The sequence below is a fragment of the Uranotaenia lowii genome, chromosome 2, assembly GCF_029784155.1.
Source record: "Uranotaenia lowii strain MFRU-FL chromosome 2, ASM2978415v1, whole genome shotgun sequence".
Lineage (NCBI taxonomy): Eukaryota > Metazoa > Arthropoda > Insecta > Diptera > Culicidae > Uranotaenia > Uranotaenia lowii.
In genome coordinates, this window is record NC_073692.1 from 151201214 (window position 1) to 151225113 (window position 23900).

General features: G+C 35.5%; 1 protein-coding gene across 7 annotated transcripts in view; it reads right to left on the reverse strand.

Moving 5' to 3' along the window:
• LOC129748982 (serine/threonine-protein phosphatase 6 regulatory ankyrin repeat subunit B) overlaps nucleotides 1–23900 on the reverse strand; it is a 205757-nt gene that overhangs the window by 14814 nt on the left and 167043 nt on the right. For 6 of the 7 annotated variants that reach the window (XM_055743795.1, XM_055743794.1, XM_055743797.1 and 3 more), the window contains 2 exons: nucleotides 16675–16794; nucleotides 8017–8228 (listed from right to left, as the gene is read on the reverse strand). In XM_055743795.1, the coding sequence (XP_055599770.1) occupies nucleotides 8017–8228; nucleotides 16675–16794 (332 nt within the window). Of the gene's footprint in view, nucleotides 1–7420; nucleotides 7651–8016; nucleotides 8229–16674; nucleotides 16795–23900 lie in introns of all 7 variants that reach the window. The other variant, XM_055743796.1, reaches the window with a different exon arrangement.

Consider the following 23900-nt stretch of genomic DNA (forward strand, 5'->3'; position numbering starts at 1 on the left):
TTTTCGATTTCCCCGAAAAACCAAAAGTTTTGCCCCCAAGAAAGAAGAAAGAGAAAAAGAAAAGAGAAGAAACGCAATTTGCTAAAGCATTCAGGCAACTAAGCTTCACAAGTGAGTGGGTTGAGTTGAAGGGCGAAATGTGACAGGGTTTACAGAGGGAATATTGAAAAATAATGTAGGAAAACATCAACAATATAAGAAGTGGGATATTACAACTCAAGAAAGTAGGAGTAAATATAGTTGAAGAGTACAGTAAGAAGGGAAGCAATTTATTTGGTCACATAACGCACACCCACCAGGCCACTGACGAATCGGAACAGGATCCTAAGGGTTCAATGGAACTTATCATCCCACCCATTTTTTCACCCTGGACCCTAGACCCCCTTTACTCGGTGATGATGATTGCTCTATTGAGCCCTTTTGGTTGGAATTTATCCCCTGGTTGGACCATTCAAACTCGTCATTGAACCCGCTCCGGATTCAGTTTGGAAAGAGAACACGCGTTGGAAGAGAGTGGATTTTGCAGAAAGTGGTGATGAGTGTTGATCGAAGATGCCTCTGAAATACTCGAATGCGGTATTGAATGATTTTTTTTTTGAGTTTTAAAAAAAGGAATGAACACTTTTGAATTGTTGCCAAATAACAAAGAAGACTCTCACTTTTCCTTCTCATTATTCTTCTCAAGAAATAAATAATACTAGCTTACAACATTTTTTGAACTAAGTGAGCTGAAGATCACTTTTAATGAGAAATCGGGTGCTGAATCCGAAAATGAAATTTAAAAACAATTTCAATAGAACAGTTTCTGAGTTATGCTCCAAATATGAAATTTTGGAAAAATAAAAATGTACTTGTATTTTCATTCAAATATCTCGGACTGTATACCATAAATCACTTTTTTGTATATAAAAGGTCTATAAATTTTCTATCGATCATCTGAACTTCATTTTTTCGTTTGTACAACAGTAGTATATTTTTTAAGAAATTTTTTTCATCGACAGCTATTTTTTTCATCGATGATAACTTTTTAAAAATCTGATTTTCTATGTACCGTCTTTGCTAATTTAAAACAAAGGTTTCAAGGAGTTATTTATCCAAATCGGATGAAAACTGAAAATGTTATAGTTATTTTACTAAAATTGTAATAGGTATTTGAATTTTTGAATAATTTAACAAACGCAGTAAACTAACCTTAATATAGGAGAACTGAACATGATAAATCCCACTCGCTCCAAGCTAAAATTGATGATTTGCTCACCAGAAGGTCAAATGCCAAATTTCAGTAAGATCTGACCATGGGGAGGGGTTTCTTGAGTCTCAAGCGTGAATGAGATTTTTAGGTATTTAGCTCAAGAGAAGCTAAAATATTGGATTTTCATTTATAACTTTTTTCTTTATTAATGTATTGCTTTTTTTTTAAATATTTTTCTTAAAGCTTTGAATTGGACAAATATTTTACTCGAAGTCTACAACACGATTGGACTTAAAACAAAAAAAAATATTGCAGTTCAAAGATTGTATTTTGGCCGCAAATTGACATCTAAAGAGCAATGTGTAAAATGTACTGATCATTTGGCTTAAATTGAGCTAAGTGGGAAATAATTTAAAAATAAGAGTGTTAATTTCAGTCTGTCAGAAATTTCCGAAAAAAAGTTTTTTTTTTCATTTCGAAAATGAAAAAGGGTCTGTGAATTTCCTTAAACGACCAAAAAATCAAAGCTCCATTTGAGGTTAACGCTTGATTCTGCAATTCTGCTCAATCCTGGAACCTGGGAGTAACAAATTTTCATCAATTGATGTATGGAAAAAGTAGAAATTGTAATTTTTGTTTACATATTTTTCCTGTTGTACACATAATTTTTTACTGCTTTAAATTATTTTAAAGAAAATATACAAAGTCATGAAATGAGGGGCAAAATTGGTATACACCGAAGTTTTAATAATACATTTTGAACGGTTTTTAAAACGGTTTTCAACACAGTATCTGAGTAAAAATATTACTTTTCACTGGAAAACCAATTTTTGAATATGGTGGGGTTAGCTCTAAGACTATGAATTATATTACCTGAGACCTGATATTCATGTTTCATGTCTCATGTCTCATAAACAATTTCTTGTTTCTAAGGTTTTATAATCCATGTGGGCCTTTTTTTTCATTTTCTAACGGGTTTATGCGGGGGGTCTTCAGATTGCAATGTAGCTTCGAAACAAGGTTTTTATTTTTATCTCACCGAATCGAATTCAAAAATAAAAATTTGTGAAACCCAAAAACATTACATGTGTTTCTAAATCGTAAAAATGAATCAAATTTTCAATTTTGGGGAAGATCTAAAGATCCCCGGTGTCAGATAATAAAAAAAATTCAATGTCTCATGTCGAAGTTCTCAGGTTTTTAATTTTTCAAACATGATCCATATCATGTATTTCGGGTCTCGTATTCCAGATCTCAGGTTTAAAGCCATAGATCTTAGATCTGAAGAACCAACTCTATCATGGTCTCATGTCTTAGATTTCATGATTCGTATGTTTTAGATTTCAGGTCTCTCAGGCCTCGGGTTTCATGTATAGTTGTCTCAAGTTTCAAAGCTAGTCTCAGTTCCATATTCGCAATTGATAACTGATTTCGGAATCAGCATGATTTTTTTCACTGGTTTTTACGATAAGCAAGGTTTTAAACGATTCTAGAAGTTATTTCTTTTATAAGTTTTATCTTTTTTTCACACTGTCTCCAATTTTCATTTTTATTAAATAACAGAACAAATTTAAAATCTATCTTTTGTCACTCGTAGCTGGAACATCACGAAAAGAGGGATAGTAAAAACTAATCACAATTTTCTATAAATTGGAACAAACTGATCACCATGCAATTAACTTGTATACAATCTCAATGGCACAAAATCTAAAACAAAACTTTTGATCGAAAATTTGAAAAAAAAACTCGAATACAAAAGGGGATACAATTCCCACCTTCTACAGTATGATTTTGACAGAATTTAGCAAATTTTTAAATCAAATTCCATAAACCTATCCCAAGCAGCCCGCAGCCCGTGGAGTAGAGGATAGCCTTCAAGTCTTCTAAGCCAGGGGGTATGAGATCGAATCCCGGTCACGGCATACATAGTACACTTTCGGTGGGTTGGTGGTTTTAGCATTTGTAAGATGCTAGCCATCATATCCTCGAAAGATGAACGCTTAGAGATAAAAAAAAAATGGAATCTCTTCAAGGAAACATCAAGTTTCATTGAGACCCTGTATGTGTTTGTGTTCGTTTTAAAAAAAAAAGCACCCATCAACTGGAGAACCGATTTTTTTTTATTATTCAAAAATAACGTGCACACCATAAAAAGGCTACTTCTTGAGCTTCATTTCCATTCAAAGATAATCAGTGACTTTTTTTTAGAAATGTGAAGGTTACCGTTGAAGTTTAAAAATTTTACTTAGAAAATAAATTGATTTTAACAGTTATTTTTTATTTGAAACAAAACTTTCTAAAAAAACAGTTATGTAAAAATAAAATTGTTTCATAATGATGTTCAAAAAGCCCTCTTATAATCAAAACAAGAGATATAAAATTATCAATGCTTGTTTACGCTCTGGAATTGGTGGTGATAAAAAGATACCTTAATCTTTTTTTGAGCATTTTGCGTCATGAAAATTCTACTGTTTTTCAATTCATCATTCATTACAATGTCACAAATAGTCGAATATTGAAGGTCTCTCCAAATATTTTGAGTAAAATTCAATGCAATTTTCATGAATGAAATGAAAATCTTTCAGGAGGTTGTGAGTTGCACGCGGGTAACGAATGCGTTGTGCCGTTACGAAAATTAATTGGCTTTTTTTCGAAAACGTTCAAAACTTTTTATTTAAACATTTCTATAATATTTCTTTTAAATGAATGTAACATGAAAATGTGCTTTGAGAAATGAGTTCAAAAAATGTTAAACTAAAAAGCTTTTTCGCATAAACGTGATTTTTTTAAACCTCTCTTATCATTAATCAAACCTCTCTAATGAAAGCATCAAATTAATCGCGCTTGTTAAACACTCGATTCGAGAATAAACAAACTACCATTGAAACGAAATTCTCACTGATTTTTTAAAAGAATCTTTGTAAGTCATAAAGCAGGGAGATATCTGTAATTTGAATCAAAAAGTCTTGAAAAAAGATCATGTTCCTCATACTCTAATTTTTAAATTAAAAATAAACCCCGTTAATTGCATCTATTAATTGTTGGCATTGAGCAAACAAAAAAGGTAGGTATTTGTGAAATAAATGCAATGTGATCAAAAATATTTGAGAACATGGTTGATTTAATAGATTAACATTTTTTATCAAACAAATAATTTTTTAAATAATATTATTTAAAAAAAAGTTGCCTTTATTGAATTTCCATCTCAAAAAATTTTAATAGTAAATCCAGAAAATTCCACAAAAGTGACTATAAAATGAATTCTTAAGCTCAATATAAATCGGGCTTGTGATATAGATCAGTTGGCAAGTCTGTTGTCTCCTGAGCCGATGTCCGCGAGTTCGAGCCCAAGAGTAAACATCGAACACAGTTGTACCGGATAGTTTTTCAATAACGATCCGCCAACTGCAACGTTGATAAAGTCGCGAATGCCATAAAAATGGTAAAACGACTATAATCGAAACAAAAAAAAAATTAAGCTCAATAATTTAAAATATGTGTTAGCGGAAGGTTTCATGAAAAATTTGGGCTAGATCATACTAGAAGAATATGGCGTGCAAAAATCCTGAAATTTGCATGGAGTTATGTCGATTTTTATCGGGATGAACATAGAAAACCAGTTTTTCACAAATAGTTTTGATCTTTACCAACCGATTTTTTTAAATTTGAGTTCTTTAAAGCTCCAATTATGACAATATTTCACCTGAACAATGCTATCGAATAGAGTTATGATGAAACAGTTATTGAACTCTAAAAAGGGGGTTTTAAGCGTCGATTAACGACAATTCAGAAGCTAATTTTTACAACAAAATATCTTTTCTGTCACAACCTTTTTCAAAATGATGCTTAGAGATGAAATATTTATCATAGCTTCGTGAAAAACAAATGAGAAGAAATCGGCCGGAAGAAACTTGAGGAAATGGTGAAAAACTTGGTTTTTATGTGCGTTCCGAACAAAATTTCTCATAATTCCATAAACATTTCAAGGTCATTGCGCAATCTCTTTCCCTGGTCCAATCTCCCCAAATTTAGCTTGTGCTCAGCCTTGGATCAATTAAAGCTTGCAACTTGTAAAATTTTCATAATTCGCCTGATTTGGTCACTCTAATGGCTTTTGAAATTATCAATTACTCTTACTTTCTTTAGCAGTTAAACAAACTAATATTAAAAAGATTTAGAAACAAATTTAAATACTTTTTTGAATAAGTTTTCCATTACACAGGATAATTTTGAATAAAGTTGATTTTCGTAGTGTCGCAACCCTTATCTATTTGAAAGGGGCCTTTTGGATTCAATGCACTCAATTTTTTTAGGAATGAATGGATCTATTTCATAACAAAATCACATTATTTGTAGAGTTTCTAAGCTTTTTTAGTTGATTAAGTGTTAATTTTAAGATTATAGTATGATTTATCTGTACCTGAAAATATAATTTCGTGATGTCACACCAGTTTGCAAAACCGTGATTCAAAAACATGGCGCGTTGTGACGTCACGAAACATATTCGATGTAAAATACATTGGAAAATTTGAAAAAATCAAAACCAGCTATTTGTAGCTTATAACAAAGTGATACTTTTCTGAAATATTCTAAAAATAAGTAGAAAGTAGAAGTTTGGAAAAAACACATAAGTGGATAAAGTGGCGCTTTGTGACGTCACGACTTCTATTGCTCATAATTTGATAACGATTTGTTCAATGAAAATACTTTTGATTCCAAGTTGTAGCGATTTTAGTTCTGAACTGGAAGTTGTATTTTTTTTAATGTGCTCAATGAACTGCAAAATTTATATACAATTCTCAAAAAACAAAAAATCTTCAAACGATGTGATGTCACGCTGGAATCTATCATTCACTTAATTTATTCCCCCTTCGAGAATTTCGGAAAATTCGAAGAGGGGAGAGGAAGGGTGTTGTTGACAAAAAAAAACTGGATTTTTTGTCAGCCTTATTTAAAATTGTAACTAGAAAGTTGGAATTTAAACAATCTGTTTCAATCTTTTTAAATTGAGGCGGATTATTTAGACAAATTACATATTTGGATTCAGTTGTTCATTAAACTCCTTCATCCTCCTTTTTTGTTTCGCTTAATGTCATGTTATCATTTGAATGTTATCGAGATTTTAATTATGACAATTAATGCCAGTTTTCTTCCAACTGATTTATTTCCCAAGTAAAATGAAAAACATTACGTTAAACTACTGTCATTTCTTCCACAGTTTTTTTTTTCATGATATGTACTTACACTCGAGTTTACTAAACTCATGAACTCCTTATCCATTGTTTTTTTTTTAACTTTCTGCATACTCTAGGAAGACAGATACAGCGTTTTTGTTGAAGTAAGGGAAAAATTGGATTCCTCAGAAAATAAGCTGTAACTTTGTCAAATTTTACGATTTCATCCCAAAGTTTGATGAGTTAAAGTTTAAAAGTTTCTTCTAGTTTCTGGTAAATTTTATCAGAATCGATCAACGCGGTCAAAAATTTAAGCGTTTGAATATGAGTGGTTTTTTCGAGGTAAAATCGGAATATAATAAAGATAATTACGTCATTTTTTACTATTTCCAAACAATGTTTCGTTCAAATTGTTTAATCTTTGCGGTTCATTTAAGCTTTGTTCTTCGATTCTCGTTTAGTTTCGGTTTAATTAAATATGCTAGGTTTGAAGAAAGCTGAGAAATTAATTCTATTAAACAGATTAAAAAAGTTGTTTTTCGAATGTCTACTACCCTCAATTAGCGGGAAAATGCTTATTTTGTACGTACAAACTTGAAATGGTTGTTCAAGATCTTCTCTATATTTTCGTGAATAGTGCGTAGGAAAAGCAGTGTCCCTCCTTTATAAAGTAAATCTATGATGTCACCGTATTATTTATTTCATACAATTAATCCCTGAGCAGTTATCAAACTTATCTACAAAGGCACCTCCGAACAAGCAAGATGAAAAAAGGAAAAAAAGTTGTTGGGATTGGAAGACCGAAAGATGGGTGTGCGCCCTTACCAGAATAAACTACAAACTTCGTTGACGTTGATTTTTCAAGAAACATATACAGGTTTAAGGTGTAAGATTTGGTCGGGAAATTTTGGGAAGTGTGTCTTTTCGGAAAACTATCAATTAACATAAGTCAATGCAGAGTGTGTGTTTAGGTGGGTGCCCAATTGTACGTATAACAATCACTTATTGAGGGGAAACTAGGATATGTTTCGTTGAAATCGGAGCGATATGATACCTGAATTCTCTGGTACGTATCAGACATCATAGCAATGAGCAGATTGATAAGTACAACAACTGATACCAACATGTAAATGCCAAAGACAATTTTGAACAAGTACTCGGTCCAATACGGTTGCGTTCGTGTTGTATTCGGTGTCATTTTATCAATTTGTGTTTGATCGGTGGTGGTTTGACCAAATACAGCGAAAAAGAGCAGCTCAAAGGACAGAATCGGATTCATGCGCACTGTTGATGGCCAGCAGCAGCAGCAGATTGGTGGGAGTTTTTTTTTATCATGTGGATGTCGCCATGTTTTTTTTTATTTTGATTGGATTGTGGTCAATTTGGTTTTTGTGATGGACGCATGGGCAGAGATAGAGCAGAGGCGTCGACCGATGGGCGTGTTTTTTTTTTTGTTTTGTTCGTGTCCGATGGTCGATGACAGATAAACCGGTGCGTTTAAAATTTGGGTTGGTTAATTTTCGAAAAGGTGATTTTCGTCCAATTGTTTCCAATTAGTTGAACACGTACAGTGTTGTACATCGTTGAAATACGAAGAAAGAGAAAGAAAAGAAAACAAATATTTATGGTCAATGAGGGTTGAGAACTAACCTGGATGCGTTGATAGGTATCCGACATCATCGCGATAAGAAGATTAATTAGTACAACTACGGAGACTAACATATAAATGCCAAAGACAATTTTGAACAGATTTTCGGTCCACTCGGGCCGAGTCGAGCGCTGACTGTTGATGTCGTCCGGCGAGGTCTGACCGAAGACGGCGAAGAAAAGCCGCTCGAAGGCAATGATCGGGGTCATCGGAACTGTTGACGATCAGAACGGCGAACGGGAATGATTGTTGGAAGATACGCAAGATATGGTTTCGATTAGCTTCAAAGGTCCCTGCGGACTAGGGCTTCTAGCAGCTAGGATACTAATCTGATTTTCCAATTCGATGTAGTTAGTAGTCTTCACGCTGTTGTTTTGAGTGTGTGGTGATGGAGGCGGGACACAACTGGTTGTTACACATTTTTTTTCTAAGCAAACTAAAAATCAACTACCGTAAGAAGCTGTTCAACTGGAATGATAAATAATCGTTCTTTTGAGAATTTTGGACAGAGTTTTGTTTTGTAAATATGTTTATAAGCGGCTTTCGACATATTAGTCTATGTTCATTTCTATTAAAAGCACTCGAACGTATAATTGATCATCATATCAGACAGGAATGCTTTGTCCAACATCCCTTAATGCGGCACATTAAAATATCAAACAGGAAAATCGTCATTAACTCTTCTGCACAACGTAATACAGTATTGAAAATAGTTTTTCACAGAGACAACCATGTCTGGGAGCATTCCTTGACATAGAAGGAACATTTGAAAATGGCTCGGATTAGCGCAATGCTAGGTAACAGGAATATTCATCTTCAAGACAGGCTTCAATTAGAAAAGTAAGCAAACGAGGTTGTCCACAGGGAGGTGTCTATCACCTCTTTAGTGAAACCTAGTAGCAGACGGTTTGTTGAGAAAACTCAATGACCGTGAAACACCTACCAATGGATTCGCAGATGATTATCTTTTGCTGGTGCATAAGCACATTATAGTGCAATAAGCTCTGCGCTTTGTTGAACGATGGTGTTCTCATGTCGAATTTTCAGTTAATCATCTTAAAATAAATTTTGTTTTGTTCACTAAAAATCGAAGCACATGCGATGTGCGCCTTCTGCTGCTTAATGGTTCCAAAATTACTGGATCTGATCAAGTTAAATATTTGAATGTCATTCTTAACTTCAAATTAAACTGATCACATCACATCGAATTCAGAATCAACAAAGCATGCATGGCCTTCGGAAAATGCCGACGAGCAAACGTGAAAAACTGGGGACTCAAACACAAACATATTCACTGGATTTATTCCACAATAGTAAGACCAATTCTGGCCTATGGGTGTCTAGTGTGATGGTAGAATGGAGAATTTAATACAGTTCGGACAAAACTAAATCACTTTTTAAAAATGTGTCTTTTAGGGATCTCCGGATCGTTCACAACAACTTCAACTGCAGCACTAGAGGCTCTTTTTTATCAAACCTCTACACCTGTTCCTAAAACAGAAAGTTTTCTTATGTGCTGTTCGTCTACAGGCGATTGGTCTCTGGGTGTCAGGAAATATCGAAAGATCATCGACACCTAAAAATGTGTGGCTTGAATTAGTTCGATTAAACGTGATTAATTTAGCGCCAAACGATTTGACACTCTCGAGTAGTTTTCCCTACATGGGCTTTAAAATCAATTTTCTTTCTCTTCAAGAATGGTTATCAGGTTTCGTAGAGGACGAAATGTCCTCTCATATTGTATTCTATACTGACGATTCATTATAAAACGGCCGTGAAGGTGCAGGAATTTACTATCACCAGTTGAACATAGAACATGCTCAACCTCTAGGTAGATATTGTACAGTCTTTCAGGCTGACCTATATGCTATTATGTATGAAGTGCAAATTGCACTCCAAAATAAAACTATGTTCAGAACATTTATTTCTGTTCAAGTCACTAAGTGCTTCCAGTACTAGTTCAAAACTGGTAATCGCATGCCGGAAAGCAGTCGAAGAACTTGTTGAAGTCAATGGATTAAACCTTCTATGAGTATCGCCAAACAAAATTATCTTTAGAAAAATCATCTCCAATCATATCGAGATACTTGTTAACTTTAAGTAAATCTCATTGCAACATCCTGATCAGAGCACTCTCCGGTCATTGTACACTCAATTATCATATGCACAGAATTCAGCGTGCTGAATCTCCAGTATGTGGTAATTGTGAATCAGATGTGCAAGATCTCTTCCATCTTTTATGTAACTGTCCCTCTTTTGCCAGACTACGTTTTCGTACTCTGGGATCTTACTGATATGGATGATCAAAATTGAAAATTTGCACCTTAATTGATTGGTTTATGTTTAAACAGAGTTTTGGTTATGTTAGATCTAAAACTGAAGCATCGTAAGTGGACGAAAGTTCCCTATTTTTGGACCCTTACAGGTTTTTCCTTGTTTTTCTTTTATTTTAGGAAACATAGATAGTTTGGATCATATTCATTACAGCGATAACGTTTTCTCTTTGAACTTTGGCTTGAACAGTTAAAGAACATGTTTTCACCCCTTTCACTTTGATTTCTCAAAAATGCGTCCCACTAATTGAGCTGTCTGTTTAACCACTAAAAAGAAGGTAATTTTTTAAAACCGTTGAAAATTTTACTAGAATGGCTTTTTATGGCAAAAAGCGGTATTAAGGGAATCAGGAAATAAACTTTTTCCAATTTTTGGCATTTTAGGACGAATTTAGGCGCTAGACGCAAAGTAGGGTCACTCCCCCTATATGTACATAGATATTTATTACTAGGGGGGATAATCTGGTACACTTGTTAAACCGATTGGTATATGAATGAATAAGGGGACCTTAGAGAAGGTATGCGAGGAGATAAAATGCGCTCATCATTTGGTTGTCCCGTGGGATAATGTTTTTAGCGTTACATTTAGATGAGGAAACGAAGAAACAAGTAAAGAAGTGGTGCCAGTGGGAATGGGAACCACAAAGCTACTAAAGCTTCAAGGTCTTATGAAGGTCCTAGGAACAGAGTAGAATTGTCAAAGACAATAGAGAGACGATCGTAGTAGAAGCGCCGGATGAAAATAACCTACAAGTAATACATCAGATGCGCATTTATTGATGCACTACGGGCATCCAACTGAATTTCAACCACTGAACTGTCACAAGGTACACCAGCTGTTGAGGAAGTTGGAGGGCGTATGACAGGGATAATAACCTTGAGGAGACCCTAACATTGAAGGAACATGTGTCATTCTGTGAAGCAGCTCTGCAGAATACCATCGTGGAATGGACGTAAATCCGATGCTGCGGAGAAGTTCCTGGAGGTGGTAAAATTGGTTGCATCAATGGTACCATCGAAGAAGTCAAAGTCTCGAAGTTATTTTATAAAACGGACACCTAGATGTTACGATAAAAAGTTGACGTTTAACCCAAATTTGATGAAACTGGTTTCATCGTGTATAAAAGTTAATTGACTAAGCGCTGACTAATATTTTTTTGTGAGAAAGCGACTGAATTTCGTAAAATGGGACGAATTGATAAAAAAAAACCCGTGTTTTTATAATTCAAAAGTACTGCTCAGATGGACTATTATGTAGAAATATTGCAAACCATGTGAAACGATCGAAGTCTGCGATTTTTCAAATCATCAGGAAGTTTAGAGAGCACCATACTCTTGAAGATTTGCCAAGATCCGAAACCAGAAGAGGCACAGTGAACCCACAAATCGAGAAGAAATGTGTTAAGCTTTCGTTATCACATGAACACAACTCTGTTCGAAGAATTGTCAAGAAACTAAAAATGTCCATTGGGACTGTCCAAAACACAAAACGAAAGAGCCACAGTAAGACCTACAGAAAGCAGAGACATCCTTAACGGAGTGCGAAACTGCACGAACGAGCGAAGCAACGATGCCGGAGACTTGATACGATTTTTAAGATGCAAATTAACGGTTGCATTTTGATAAACGATGAAACATATTGCAAACTGGAGACAGCCTAGGCCGCAATTTTTCAACTCAATTGTTGGTATGGAGGTACCTCATGATAAGCGATCCATTGAAATCGAAAAGTTTGGCAAAAAGTGCTTGTTTTGCTAGCTATCTTCTCTTGCGGAGAAAGAAGTTCGTCATATTTCACAACAGGTACCATCATTGGTGGAAATTATCGTAAGGAATGCATCGAAAAACGCCGTGTTCCTCTTTATCATCATACAAGCCCACCATTGTTCTGGCCTGACCTTGCTTCCACACACTACGCTTCAACTACTCCCAAACTACTGAAATCCTTCAAGATATGTTTGATATGAGCAAAAGGACAATTTGAGAAAAAGGACAAGAGAAGCACAGTCCATCGACAAGTTCATGAAAATGTGGAAAAAAGCCAGCCGAAAAGTCAAGCCGGAAACTGTAAAGAGGCTTATGAGGGGAGTTCGAGGAAAAGAGCATCAATTTTATCGTTGAAAACTTTTGGTTAAATTTCTCACTTTCTTTTTGTTCTGGATTAGTTTTGCAATGTTTTATAGAAAACTCTATGTTATTTGGTCAATAAATGAATAAGATATCGTCAAAACAAAGTGTCCGTTTTATAAAATGAACACTCCTTACACGGATTTATTCTGAAATCACCACTAAACCATCAAATCAAAACGAACCCTAAAACGCGAGTTGCTTTTAGATCTAAAATGAACGCTGACTTCCAAAAGCTTCGTTAAAAGAAATCTAGGCGAAGAAGCAATTTTTTGAGTCATGTCACCAGCAGATATTTTAGAGTGCAAAAAACTGGATGACTTCATCACAGCAGAGTAGTTCAAGGGAACACCTTTCGATATAAGCGGTCTGGGCTTTAAATCAGTAGTCGTTTGGCTTAGAAAAGCATTCTCTGAAATGAATATTGCAAAAATAAGCCTTCCATCAACTGTGGCAAACACCCTACTTACGGCAACCGTAGAGTGCCAAAATGACCCTACATTTGAAAAAGTTATGCATTGCAGGTTAAATTGATCCTAGGCCTAGTACAAGGCATCATGCCAAATTTGGGCCAGATTGGATCACGGGAAGGGGTCGCTCAACGAACCTAAAGTTTGTATAGGATTTTGAGACATTTTGTTCGGGAGAAACATCAAAATCCGGTTTTTCATGAATAACTTTGGTCCCCTCCGGCCGATTTCTTTTGAAAACGTTTTTCTGAAAGCCTGAACTATGACAAGTATTTCATCCGAAGACATATAGATTCAAGTTAAGACACACAAGACACACTTCAAAAAATAGTTATCTTTTTTAAGGGTGATATTCATCACTTTTTATGAGAGACAATGTCTCGCTGACTTTCAATGAGACAATGAATGTCACCCTGAATAAAGTTACCCCATTTTTGAAATCTAATAACTTTTTTATCATAAGTCGAAACCATATGCAGTCTTCGGATGAAATATTTGTCATAGTTCAGGCTCTAAGAAATATTGCTTTCTAAAGAACTCGACTGAGAGAGACCAAAGTTATTCATGAAAAACTGGATTATGATGTTCCTCCCAAAAAAAATGTCTCAAAATCCCATACAAACTTTAGGTTGGTTGAGCGACCCTTTTCCGTGATCCGATCTTGCCCAAATTTGTCAAGAGACTTTGTACTAGGCCTAGGATCAATTTAAGCCTGCAGCGCATAACATTTCACAAGCTTGAAATATCTCATACAAATTTGGAGCATTCTAGGCAACACTCAACAACTGACTGGTACAGGAGATGTGACAGAGGGCCTTCTCTTGGCTTGTCGCCTAGATGATAGCTTTCCAAAGAACTGGGAACTTGCATGACACTAGGAAAGACCATAAAAGAGTATGTATCCGTTCAGTGCTGTTTGCTACAGGAAAAGCTGCAGGGAAATGACGGAACTTTCTCCAAGCCATGAAAGGAGTTAGCTCAGGATAATCGATATACGATCGACACACGGTGGGTAACTGATCGGACCTCGTGACATAGCAAAAAGAGGTCAGAAACACAAAAGAAGAGGGGTCTGGCCTCAAGCCGTCAAAAGGGGAAGTATGAGAATAGGATGCAGTTGGCCTCGTTTATGAGTATCGCAGTGGCCTGCAGTAGCGTTGAACGTGTTAGGTCAAAGACTTTCAATATAAGATTTTATTGTGGTTATGTATAGTATGAATGGTTAAAAACATTGGCTCTACAGTAAGGTTGCCACAATTTTTTCAGCACGTACCCGGGCCGGACAATCCGGGCTACTTTCATCTAAAAACCTGGCAAAATCTGGGCATTTGATTCCAAAATGTCGACCAAAAATCCGAGCAATGTTTGGTCCAAATCCAGGAATAACTCAACACAAATCAAGGAAAAAAAACATGACAAAGTTTTTTTCATCACCACTTTTTAAATTGTATTATACGCTTTCGAAAAAACTTCTCATTTTATTAAACTTGTTCAAAAAATTTAGTTTTAGACGCAAAAATTACAACAAAATTAGTTTTTTGTCTGTTTTGGCAAATAAAGTGAATAAATCCGGGCAAAATCAGGGCATTTTTAACTGAAATGCGGGCAACCGGACCGGGCCGGACTTTTGTCAAACTTTGTGTTAAATATCTGGGCAAACCCGGATAAAACCGGGCAATCTGGCATCCTTACTCTACAGGGTAGGGTTATACGTGGGTAAAAGACTAAAAGATTTGAGAAGAATGTCTTGAACTTCCAAGCCGTTTGGTCTCATATGCTTCGTTTTGGTTCACTCATCAATGAGTTTTGCAGAAGTTTTCTGGTAAATAACATTTACCATAGTAAATTTTGTACTTTTTTGAATGTGTGGGAAAACCTCTTCTTTCTTCATTTTGTGGATCCGAGCCTAGCAATTTTCCCTTATAAACCTAATTGTTAAAATTTGCTCATGGAAACGTTACTTAAAAATTCTGAAAAAATATATGGACGAGTTTTAAGCCAAACAAAGCTTCTAGAAGCCAGGGTTTTGAGAAATTCTAAAACAATCCCAAATCCACTTAGCCAATTGGGTATGCGATGCTTCATCCTATTAGATCCATGAACATAGAGTAGCAAAAAGGGAATCAATTGTTCCCCGTACCTTGAAATGTCATTCGTTTAAAAGCTTACCATCTTGCTGAACAACTTATAGAAACAGATAGCCTTCAGTGTCATAGCGTAGACGACAAACCAGGGAGTCAAGCCAGTAGAATCTTGAAAGCAAAAAGTGTCCGGAAACTAATGGCCGTCATAGTAAGCCGTAGGACGGAGGAATTTACAACATTGAGCCAGTTACCAATGAGAAATGTTGGCCTATGGCTAAGAAACTTTCGATGGATAAGATATTATGTCCGGGCGGAATTTCAAATTCAGTGGTGAAAAATGGCGGAAACTTCCATAGTGGTACTACAAAAGTGTCTTGACAAGGGGTTTTATCCATACTGCTGAAATTTAAAAGTTGGTGTTATTACCGGAACCAGGAATATCCCCGAGAAATCATCTTATGTATTCATCATTTGTTTGCTGGCTACTCAAGTTATTTTTTATCATATTTCACATGGATATAAATTTACAATGTTTTGAAACATTTTGAGGGAAATTAAACACCAAAAAATACTCTTGTGCATCATCCTTAAACATGTTTAAATAAATATCTGATTAATATTGTTTTTGTTCAATTCCATTCCTATCATTCCAGTTAACAATCATTTACCAATGGGTGCTCATGAGAAATGTAAATATCACATGGATCGACACTTAATGGCTGTGCAGGAGGTTTATAATAAACATACAAACTCTAGAACCGAAGAAAATGCAACTCAAAATGTAAACAAAAATCATAATCTTGAACTACCATGCATGCATGCCGCAGCCTCCGTTCACGCCGATTACCAGTTGCATGTGTTTCGTTGTTCCGCATCCGTTGGATCTAAGCCTTCCACATTCCCGGTGCATCATTCCGCAGCCAGTATGCAACAGTTCCCATGCACCCGGTGAATTACATTCAACTGTATTGTTAATATCTATCTTTATGTAAACTTTAGTTTGTGTGCATTCATAAATTATGACACGGTGAGAAACATAATTAAATTATTGTAAAAAAAAATAAAAGAAAAAAACCAACTACTTAAACAAGCATATCTCTCAGAAAAAGACACAGATCATTCGCTAGGCCATAATTTCGACTATCAATGATGTTATCGTACAGGTATGATTTACAATTTTGAACACTGCATCTTGACAAAAATAAAAACAAAAACGTTCAACTATGTTGGCAAAGATTCTATTGAACTTCGATCGTCATTCTCAAGCTTTAGAAAACGTAACTGGACTAAGAAGGATTGAGTTTAAGTAAATCTAAAGAAATATACCATGGAAAAACTATTTTGAAGCAGTGCTTTCTAAAACACCGACATTTCCCAATCATGGGAACTTGATTCCTCAGGACTCAGGACAAACAAATGTCTAAACATGTGGTGAGCGTTTTCATTCCAGAGCCGTTGAGGCCCGTGCTTTGACAGCAAACATTCCGCATTCGCTTTGTTTATGTTTGAGGTAGATAATAATTTTTATGGCTTCAAATACTAAGGTATTTGAACTAGTTCACGTTTCCGAATCATGACTATTTAGGAGTTGAGTAATTTTGAGCCTTCGAACACTGCTGAGCCATCAAATTTAGTTCGGAACTTACTGTCGGTTTTGTGTTTACGCCTGTAATCGGTGATGGGCTGCCCGGCGGCAGCTCGCTTTATGCGTTCGACCTCATCGCTAAAGTATTCCTGGTCTTCTTCTGATGAGAAAAAATCATCCTCTAGGGTAGGAGGGGTGGGAAAGTATAGGTTGTTAAGTACAGTTTAAAGAGGACAATATGTAGGTTATGGTTAGCGGGGAGAAATATGATGTAATGAAAGTAAAACTATTCACACAACTTATTTGGCCTTATCTAGAGAAATTAGTAATCGATGAGTGGAGCTGGATACTTTTTATTAATTTTTTATGTAATTTTGTTTGCAAATATTGATGAGAAAAACGATAAGAATTTGGAACATACATATGAAGTAAATTTAAATAACGACAAACGAATTTTTTATTCTAAACCTGAAATTTCTCTGACTGAGAGTAAAGTTGATACCTTGTGTTTAAATTCAAAAGTTATAGAATACTTGAAACTTCGGAAATTATCTGAAAGAATGAGATTTGAATAAGCATTTCCCAGGAAGCTAAGACAGTTGGAAAAAAAATTTCCCGTCTTCTGGTTTCTACGAAAAAACATATAAAAGAAAACAAAAAACAATATTAAAAAAATTAAAATAAAAAATTATTTTAAAAAAACCGAAACAATATTAATCAAAGCTTGGGTATCGAGCAAAAGTATGAAAAAAAACGGACTTTGACACGGTTCAGAATTTAGACCGCGCTTTAATCCAGATAGGGCAAACGCTTCCACATAAATTGATTTTGTAGCTAATTGTTGAAATTGTTATGTCTGCACTATCTCAGGATGTACCATGCATCATTCTTTCAACAATATCATTCCTAAACTGAACCGATGATTGTAGATCCCCAGCATTTGTCCTAGAATCAGAAGAAAGACACTAAGATTGAAATAATAACTTAGAGTCAATTACCAGAAATATGAGACTTTGAAACTGCCGTTTGGGTTAAAAAATGCGCCCACGACTTTTCATTGTGCTATGAAAGACACTGATAATCAGGGCTCGGAATCGTCGAAAGGAAAGAATGAAATTGAAATTTCCTTTTATTCGCCTCACTTCAACTAACGTCAAGCAGCTTCCCTTCAGAGAGAGAATCAAAAGTCAGCAGAAGAGAATATCAATAGGTCTGTTTAATGAAGTCTAGTCGAAACGGGTCGAAACAAGTATAAATGGATTGACAGTTGATCACCTGTCTCTTTCCAATTGACTTCGACCGATTTCTACCAGGTCGAAACGAATCCTGATGCCCAGCTGCATCGGTTTCGACTAGTTCCAATTTGCTCCATTGAACAATGACCTGACTAGTTTCGACCAAAAGTTGGCTTCTTGAACACCTACAAGTTGACAGAAACCAGTTGAAACCGATTTTTACCAACGATTGAACGAAGCTAATGGTGATTTGAGCCGCCCGCAATCAGCATCTCCAGTTTCGACATCAAACGAATTGTTGGAGAGTATTGTTGTTTTCCAGCCGGCATCTGCCAGATTTCGTTATGTAGGTATTTGTGTATAAGCAATGAAACCTTTCATTGAAAGGGATGTGCTCGAATTTGGTTTCGAAATGAAATCGACGTTTGCCGTCTTCGAACGAATGAAACCGAGGTGAGAGCGAACTCAAGTAAGCAATTACCGAATGTGAAGAGAGGCTGATGTGAAGAGAAATTGAAAGTGAAACTTCGTCGAATGAAGCGTTTTGTGCTCATTTTCGACTGACAATTGACGATTGAAAGTGAAATTGTCAGAGCCTGCTGATAATGCATTTACAATTGTACCAAAACCTAAACATTTTAAAAATCTTGTACTGGTTCGAAATGCGGTTATAAATGTAGTAATTTTTACTTACTGGAGTAGTATTTCAGATGTTGATAAACCTTAATTGTCAGAAAATATGATTTCAAAATAACATTTCAACAACATCTTACATCCTCGCTTCAAAAAATGAGATATCATATTTTTTGAAAACTTTCCCATTTAAGTATAACTTAAATGTTTTATACCTTCTTTTATAATAAAAAATGGAATCATTAATGAAAAATCTGAGACAAAAATTGAATTCAAACTTACAAAAACATTGGATTCTTTTTGTTGAAACTCACCGGTTCGGTTCCGGATCCTCTCGAGCCAAACGTTTTAAGGATTGGAACGATCCGTCAGCAGACAAATTCTGCAACGCCGCGCGTAACCAAAACATTGTTTGTTCTGGTTCACCGCATACTTTGAGCATTTCGCAATTGATGATTGCCAAACAGTAGAATAGAAAGATTCACAATGACTTAATTCCCTTTTGTGTATAGCGCATTTTTCAGTTTCTTTACGTTAATCTCTTCGGGAATGTACAAAAAGTTAAAAATTCATAATTATATCTAAAAGAAGGTTTGTTTATTGAAATATTTTAACATGTTTTTAAACCCTTTTTTCAACATATCCTCTTTGTATTGAATGATTTGGGGCAGCGCTTCTGCTTGAAACAGAAAATTCCCATCGGATGGGAAAGGTCATATAGCGCTCCATGTTGCTAATACGCGCCGCGCGTATATCCCGCGAATTTTCCCTTAAAATACCCTTGTGCCGTAAAAATTTCACAATTTAAGTTTTTCATCATTTCAATGTAAATTTTAAAACACTTTCAATAAGGTGTCACCCTACAGAGAAAAATTAAAAAGAGAATATCTCCTGACACATCGATAGAGGAGAATCTAAACTATGAATTTATGCTAAAAAATCATACTGAACTTACTAAGATATGCTTTTTGTGGGTTTGTTTTATCACGGCCCATGCGCTTGTTATAACGCGTCAATCGTAATATGCTGAAAAATGAATAATTTTTCAAAAGGGACAATTTTTAATGAAAGTGAACAAAAATTTAAAAACCATTTTTTAGCCCAAAAATCTACTTTTCATTTTTTTAAAATGCTCATTAGTCCATTTTGGTTTTTGATGTTTTTTCGGTTTTCGGCTGCTTTGTGGCGTGTTCGGTTGCTAGGCGCGTATTGAATATAGGGCTTTTGCACAGTGCATTAGTATAAGTAAGCCGTAAGAAAGCAACCAAATGAATTAGAGCCGTAAAAAATCATAAGCATTTGTAGAAAACACTTTTCTTCAACAAGTACACTTGTTTTTAACACAAAGTTTACATGGAATACATAGCAAATCAGCGATTCGCTTAAGTGGCGCATAATAGAGCATGTTCCCCTTCAAATGTGGAAGCTTTCAAAGAACTCGAATGTGCCGAATCGAATGTCCGGAATCTTCTTGTTTAGGGGTTCATTTAACGCCCCATGTGGCTTATATGCGCCAGTCGTGTTTTCAAGAAACTGTAACAGTTTAAGCCTGTAGGGGAACATGCCCTATTATGCGCCACCTAAGCGAATCGCTTATTTTCTATGTATTCCACGTACAAATTGTGTTAAAAATGGGTGCAATCGTTGAAGAAAATTGTTTTCTACAAACGCTTATGATTTTTTATTGCTTAAATTGCTATAGTTGCTTCAAAAACTTGATTTTTAAAAACCTTATTCAAAGCCACAGAACAAAACTGTGTTGCAAATACGCGCCGCTGTGTATTCAATACGCGCCTAGCATCCGAACACACCCGAAAGCAGCCGAAGACCGAAAACACACCAATACTTACAGACACTTTGACTGAAAAGAAAATCAAAATGGACTAATCATAATAAAAAAAAAATAAAAAGTAGATTTTTTGGGGTGAATTAACGCTCGAAATATGGTTTTAGACTTTATGTTCATTCCCAAGCAACCAAAAGTCTCATATCTACTTAAACTCGTGCCTCCATAGTTCGAATTTCGCTGAACAAAAGTTCCAAAGGGAATTGGTACCGAATTTCCTCGAATGTGAGCATGAAAGTTATAAAAGGTTCCTCAAATAGCCTTCTATGGACTTGAAGTTCCAAAATGTTCCTCAAATAGCTTTTTTGTGACATGTCATTCGCATCCACACGGTATAAAAATTACAAATTAGATCTCAAATAGCCTTCTGTGGACTTCAAGTTCCAAGAAGTTCCTCAAATAGCCTTATTTGTGACATGTCAATCGCACCCACACATTATAAAGGTTACAAATTAGGTCTCAAATAGCCTTCTGTGAACTTCAAATTCCAAGAAGTTTCTCAAATAGCCTTTTTTGTGACATGTCAATCGCATCCACACTGTATAAAAGTTACAAATTTGGTATCAAATAGCCTTCTGTGAACTTTAAGTTCCAAGAAGTTCCTCAAATAGCCTTTTTTGTGACATTAATTACTTATTAATAATCAACATGCGTGTTTGCTGCTGGCCGCCCTTGCGGGTATTCTAGGGAGCTTATAACCACTTCGAATTTTAGCTGCCGGCAAGGCAACATCTAGGCGTGGCGTCGTGGCAGCGTGTTTGGCTATCATCTCGGAGGATCGGGTTCAAATCTGGTAACAGGACTAATTTTTTCCATTAGGTTGTTTGATTGCTTGAATAAGCGAATCAAATAATTGTGTAGCAGCACTGGCGTGCGTGCTGGCATGTATCGAACAAAGTTAAAAACAAACCAATAAAGTAAAATCAATTGAGGGAGGTGATGGGAGGACTAAAGATGGATGCCGAGAAACCAGCAGCAGCATCACATGGTGGTGACCAAAGTAAGAGAAGAGAGAAGATTTTTTTGCTGATTAAACGTTTACTTGTGGGCTGAATAGAAGGCCGTTCAAATCTGTAATGGAACTTCAAAGTTTCAATAAGAACTTAAATTTTGAGCTGAATAAAACGAACTTCAGCACATTGATTATGCTGGTTAAGCTGTGTTCGACCTTTTTAACGAGACTTTTGGTTGCTTGGGTTTTTAATTAAAAAAGGCCCTTTTGAACAATTAATGCTATTTTCAGCCTACTACGATTGGCGCGTTATAACGAGCGCATGGGCCGTGATAGAACATACCTAAGGTTGCCAGAATTTTTTCCACTCCCATCCGGGCCTAGCAATTCCGGGCATTTTTTCAAAAAAACCTGGCAAAATCCGGGCATGGATTTCAATTTTTCAAATCCAAAAACCGGGCAAAAACCGGGCAAAATTTAGGTGTAATTATACATAAAAGCAAAGAAAAAATGCAAAAAAATTGAAATTAATATTTTATTAATATAATTGCAGAATTCCAAAAACTTTTTTGAACACCTAAATATTTAAAGTAAATCAGCGAAATTATTTGAAATAACCGTTGAAAATTTCCATACCGTTAATCGATTTTGCTGAAACTTACTCAAAAACTTTGATTTTTTTGTTGTTTCTTTGTGAAAATTGTGAAAATATCCGGGCAATATCCGGACTTTTTTCACGATATCCGGGCAACCGGGCCGGACCGGACTTTATCGAAATTTTGCATCAAATATCCGGGCAAACCCGGATAAAACCGGGCAATCTGGCAAGCTTAAACATACCCATAAAAAGCATACCTTAGCGACTTCAGTATGATTTTTTAGCATTAAATCATAGTTTAGATTCTCCTCTATCGATGTGTCAGAAAATATTGTCTTATTCGTTTTTCTCTGCTTGGTGACACCTTATTGAAAGTGTTTTAAAATTTAGATCAAAATGAAGAAAAACCTAAATTGTGAAATTATCACGAAACAGGGACATTTTAAGGAAAAATTCATACTTGCCATGATCAATCACAGCATTTAAAACAAATTGGTAATATTTTGCAGGCTTAAAATTTTTCAGATTCTTCAAAACAAGGGTGGCACGTATTAGCCACATGGGGCGTTATATGAACTTTTCCCCTAATATATTACCAATTAGTTTTTAATGCTCTGAATTGCCATGGCAAGTATGTTTTTTATCTTCAAATGTTCCGGAATCGTGACAATTTCACAATTTAGTTTTTTCTTCATCTCGATGTATATTTAGACACTTTCAATAAGAAAAATGAATAAGAAAATATTATATGCTACATCGATAGAGAATAATCTAAATTATGATTTGATGTTGAAAAGTCACATAAAACTCGCTGAAATATGCTTCTTATGGATAGGGGGAAAGTTCATATAACGCCCCATGTGGCTAATACGCGCTACTCTTGTTTTGAAGAACCTGTAACATTTTAAGTCTGCAAAATATTACCAATTTGTTTCAAATGCTGTGATAGATCGTGGCAAGTATGAATTTTTCCTCAAAATTCCCTTGTGTCTTGATAATTTCACAATTCAGATTTTTCTTCCTATCGATCTAAATTTTAAAACACTTTCAATAAGGTGTCACCAAGCAAGCAGAGAAAACGAATAAGATAATATTATCTTACATATCGATAGAGGGGAATCTAAACTATGATTTTATGCTTAAAAATCATCTGAACTCGTTTAGACCAGGCCCACCAATGGTTGCTAAACCTCGAATTGAGTACATTCAGCAACATGTCTAACAACCCATCATCGCACCAACAGTTGCTTACTTGATTCGAGAAATTGCATTCGAGCAGTAAGTTGTTACAAGATGCGTTTATGTAGCAACCCGGTAGCAACGCAGCCGGTCGTCGCTATCAGAAAATAAACAAACACAAATACCAACCTGGATGGCAACGGTGGGTGCGAAAATCAGTAAGTATATAAAAACGCAACCGATCAAACACCTAAAATACCGACCGAAATAGCAACGCCCGGTGGGCTTGGTCTTAGGAATGCTTTTTATGGGTTAGTTCTATCACGAATTATGCTCTCGTTATAACACGCCAATCGCAGTAGGCTGAAAATAGCTTTAATTTTTCAAAACGGCTAATTTTCATTGAAAGTGAACAAAAAGTTAAAAACCAGTATTGAGAGTATATTGAGCCCAAAAAAATCTACTTTAATTTTTTTTTTATTTTGTTTAGTTCATTTTGATTTTCGTTCTAGTCAAAGTGTCTGTAAGTATTAGTGTGTTTTAAGCCTTCGGCTGCTTTCGGGTGCGTTAGGCTTCTAAGCGCGTATTTAATACACAGCGGCGCGTATTTGCAACACAGTTTTGTTCTGTAGTTTTGAATATGGTTTTGAAAAATCAAGTTTTTAAAGCAACTTAATGAATTTAAGTAATAAAAAATCATAAGCGTTTGTAGAAAACACTTTTCTTCAACGAGTACGCTTGTTTTTTAATACAAAATGTATGTGAAATATATAGCAAATCAGTGGTTTGCTTAAGTGAGGCATAATAGAGCATGTAACTTTACGTTTTATCACAGCTCTTGGGC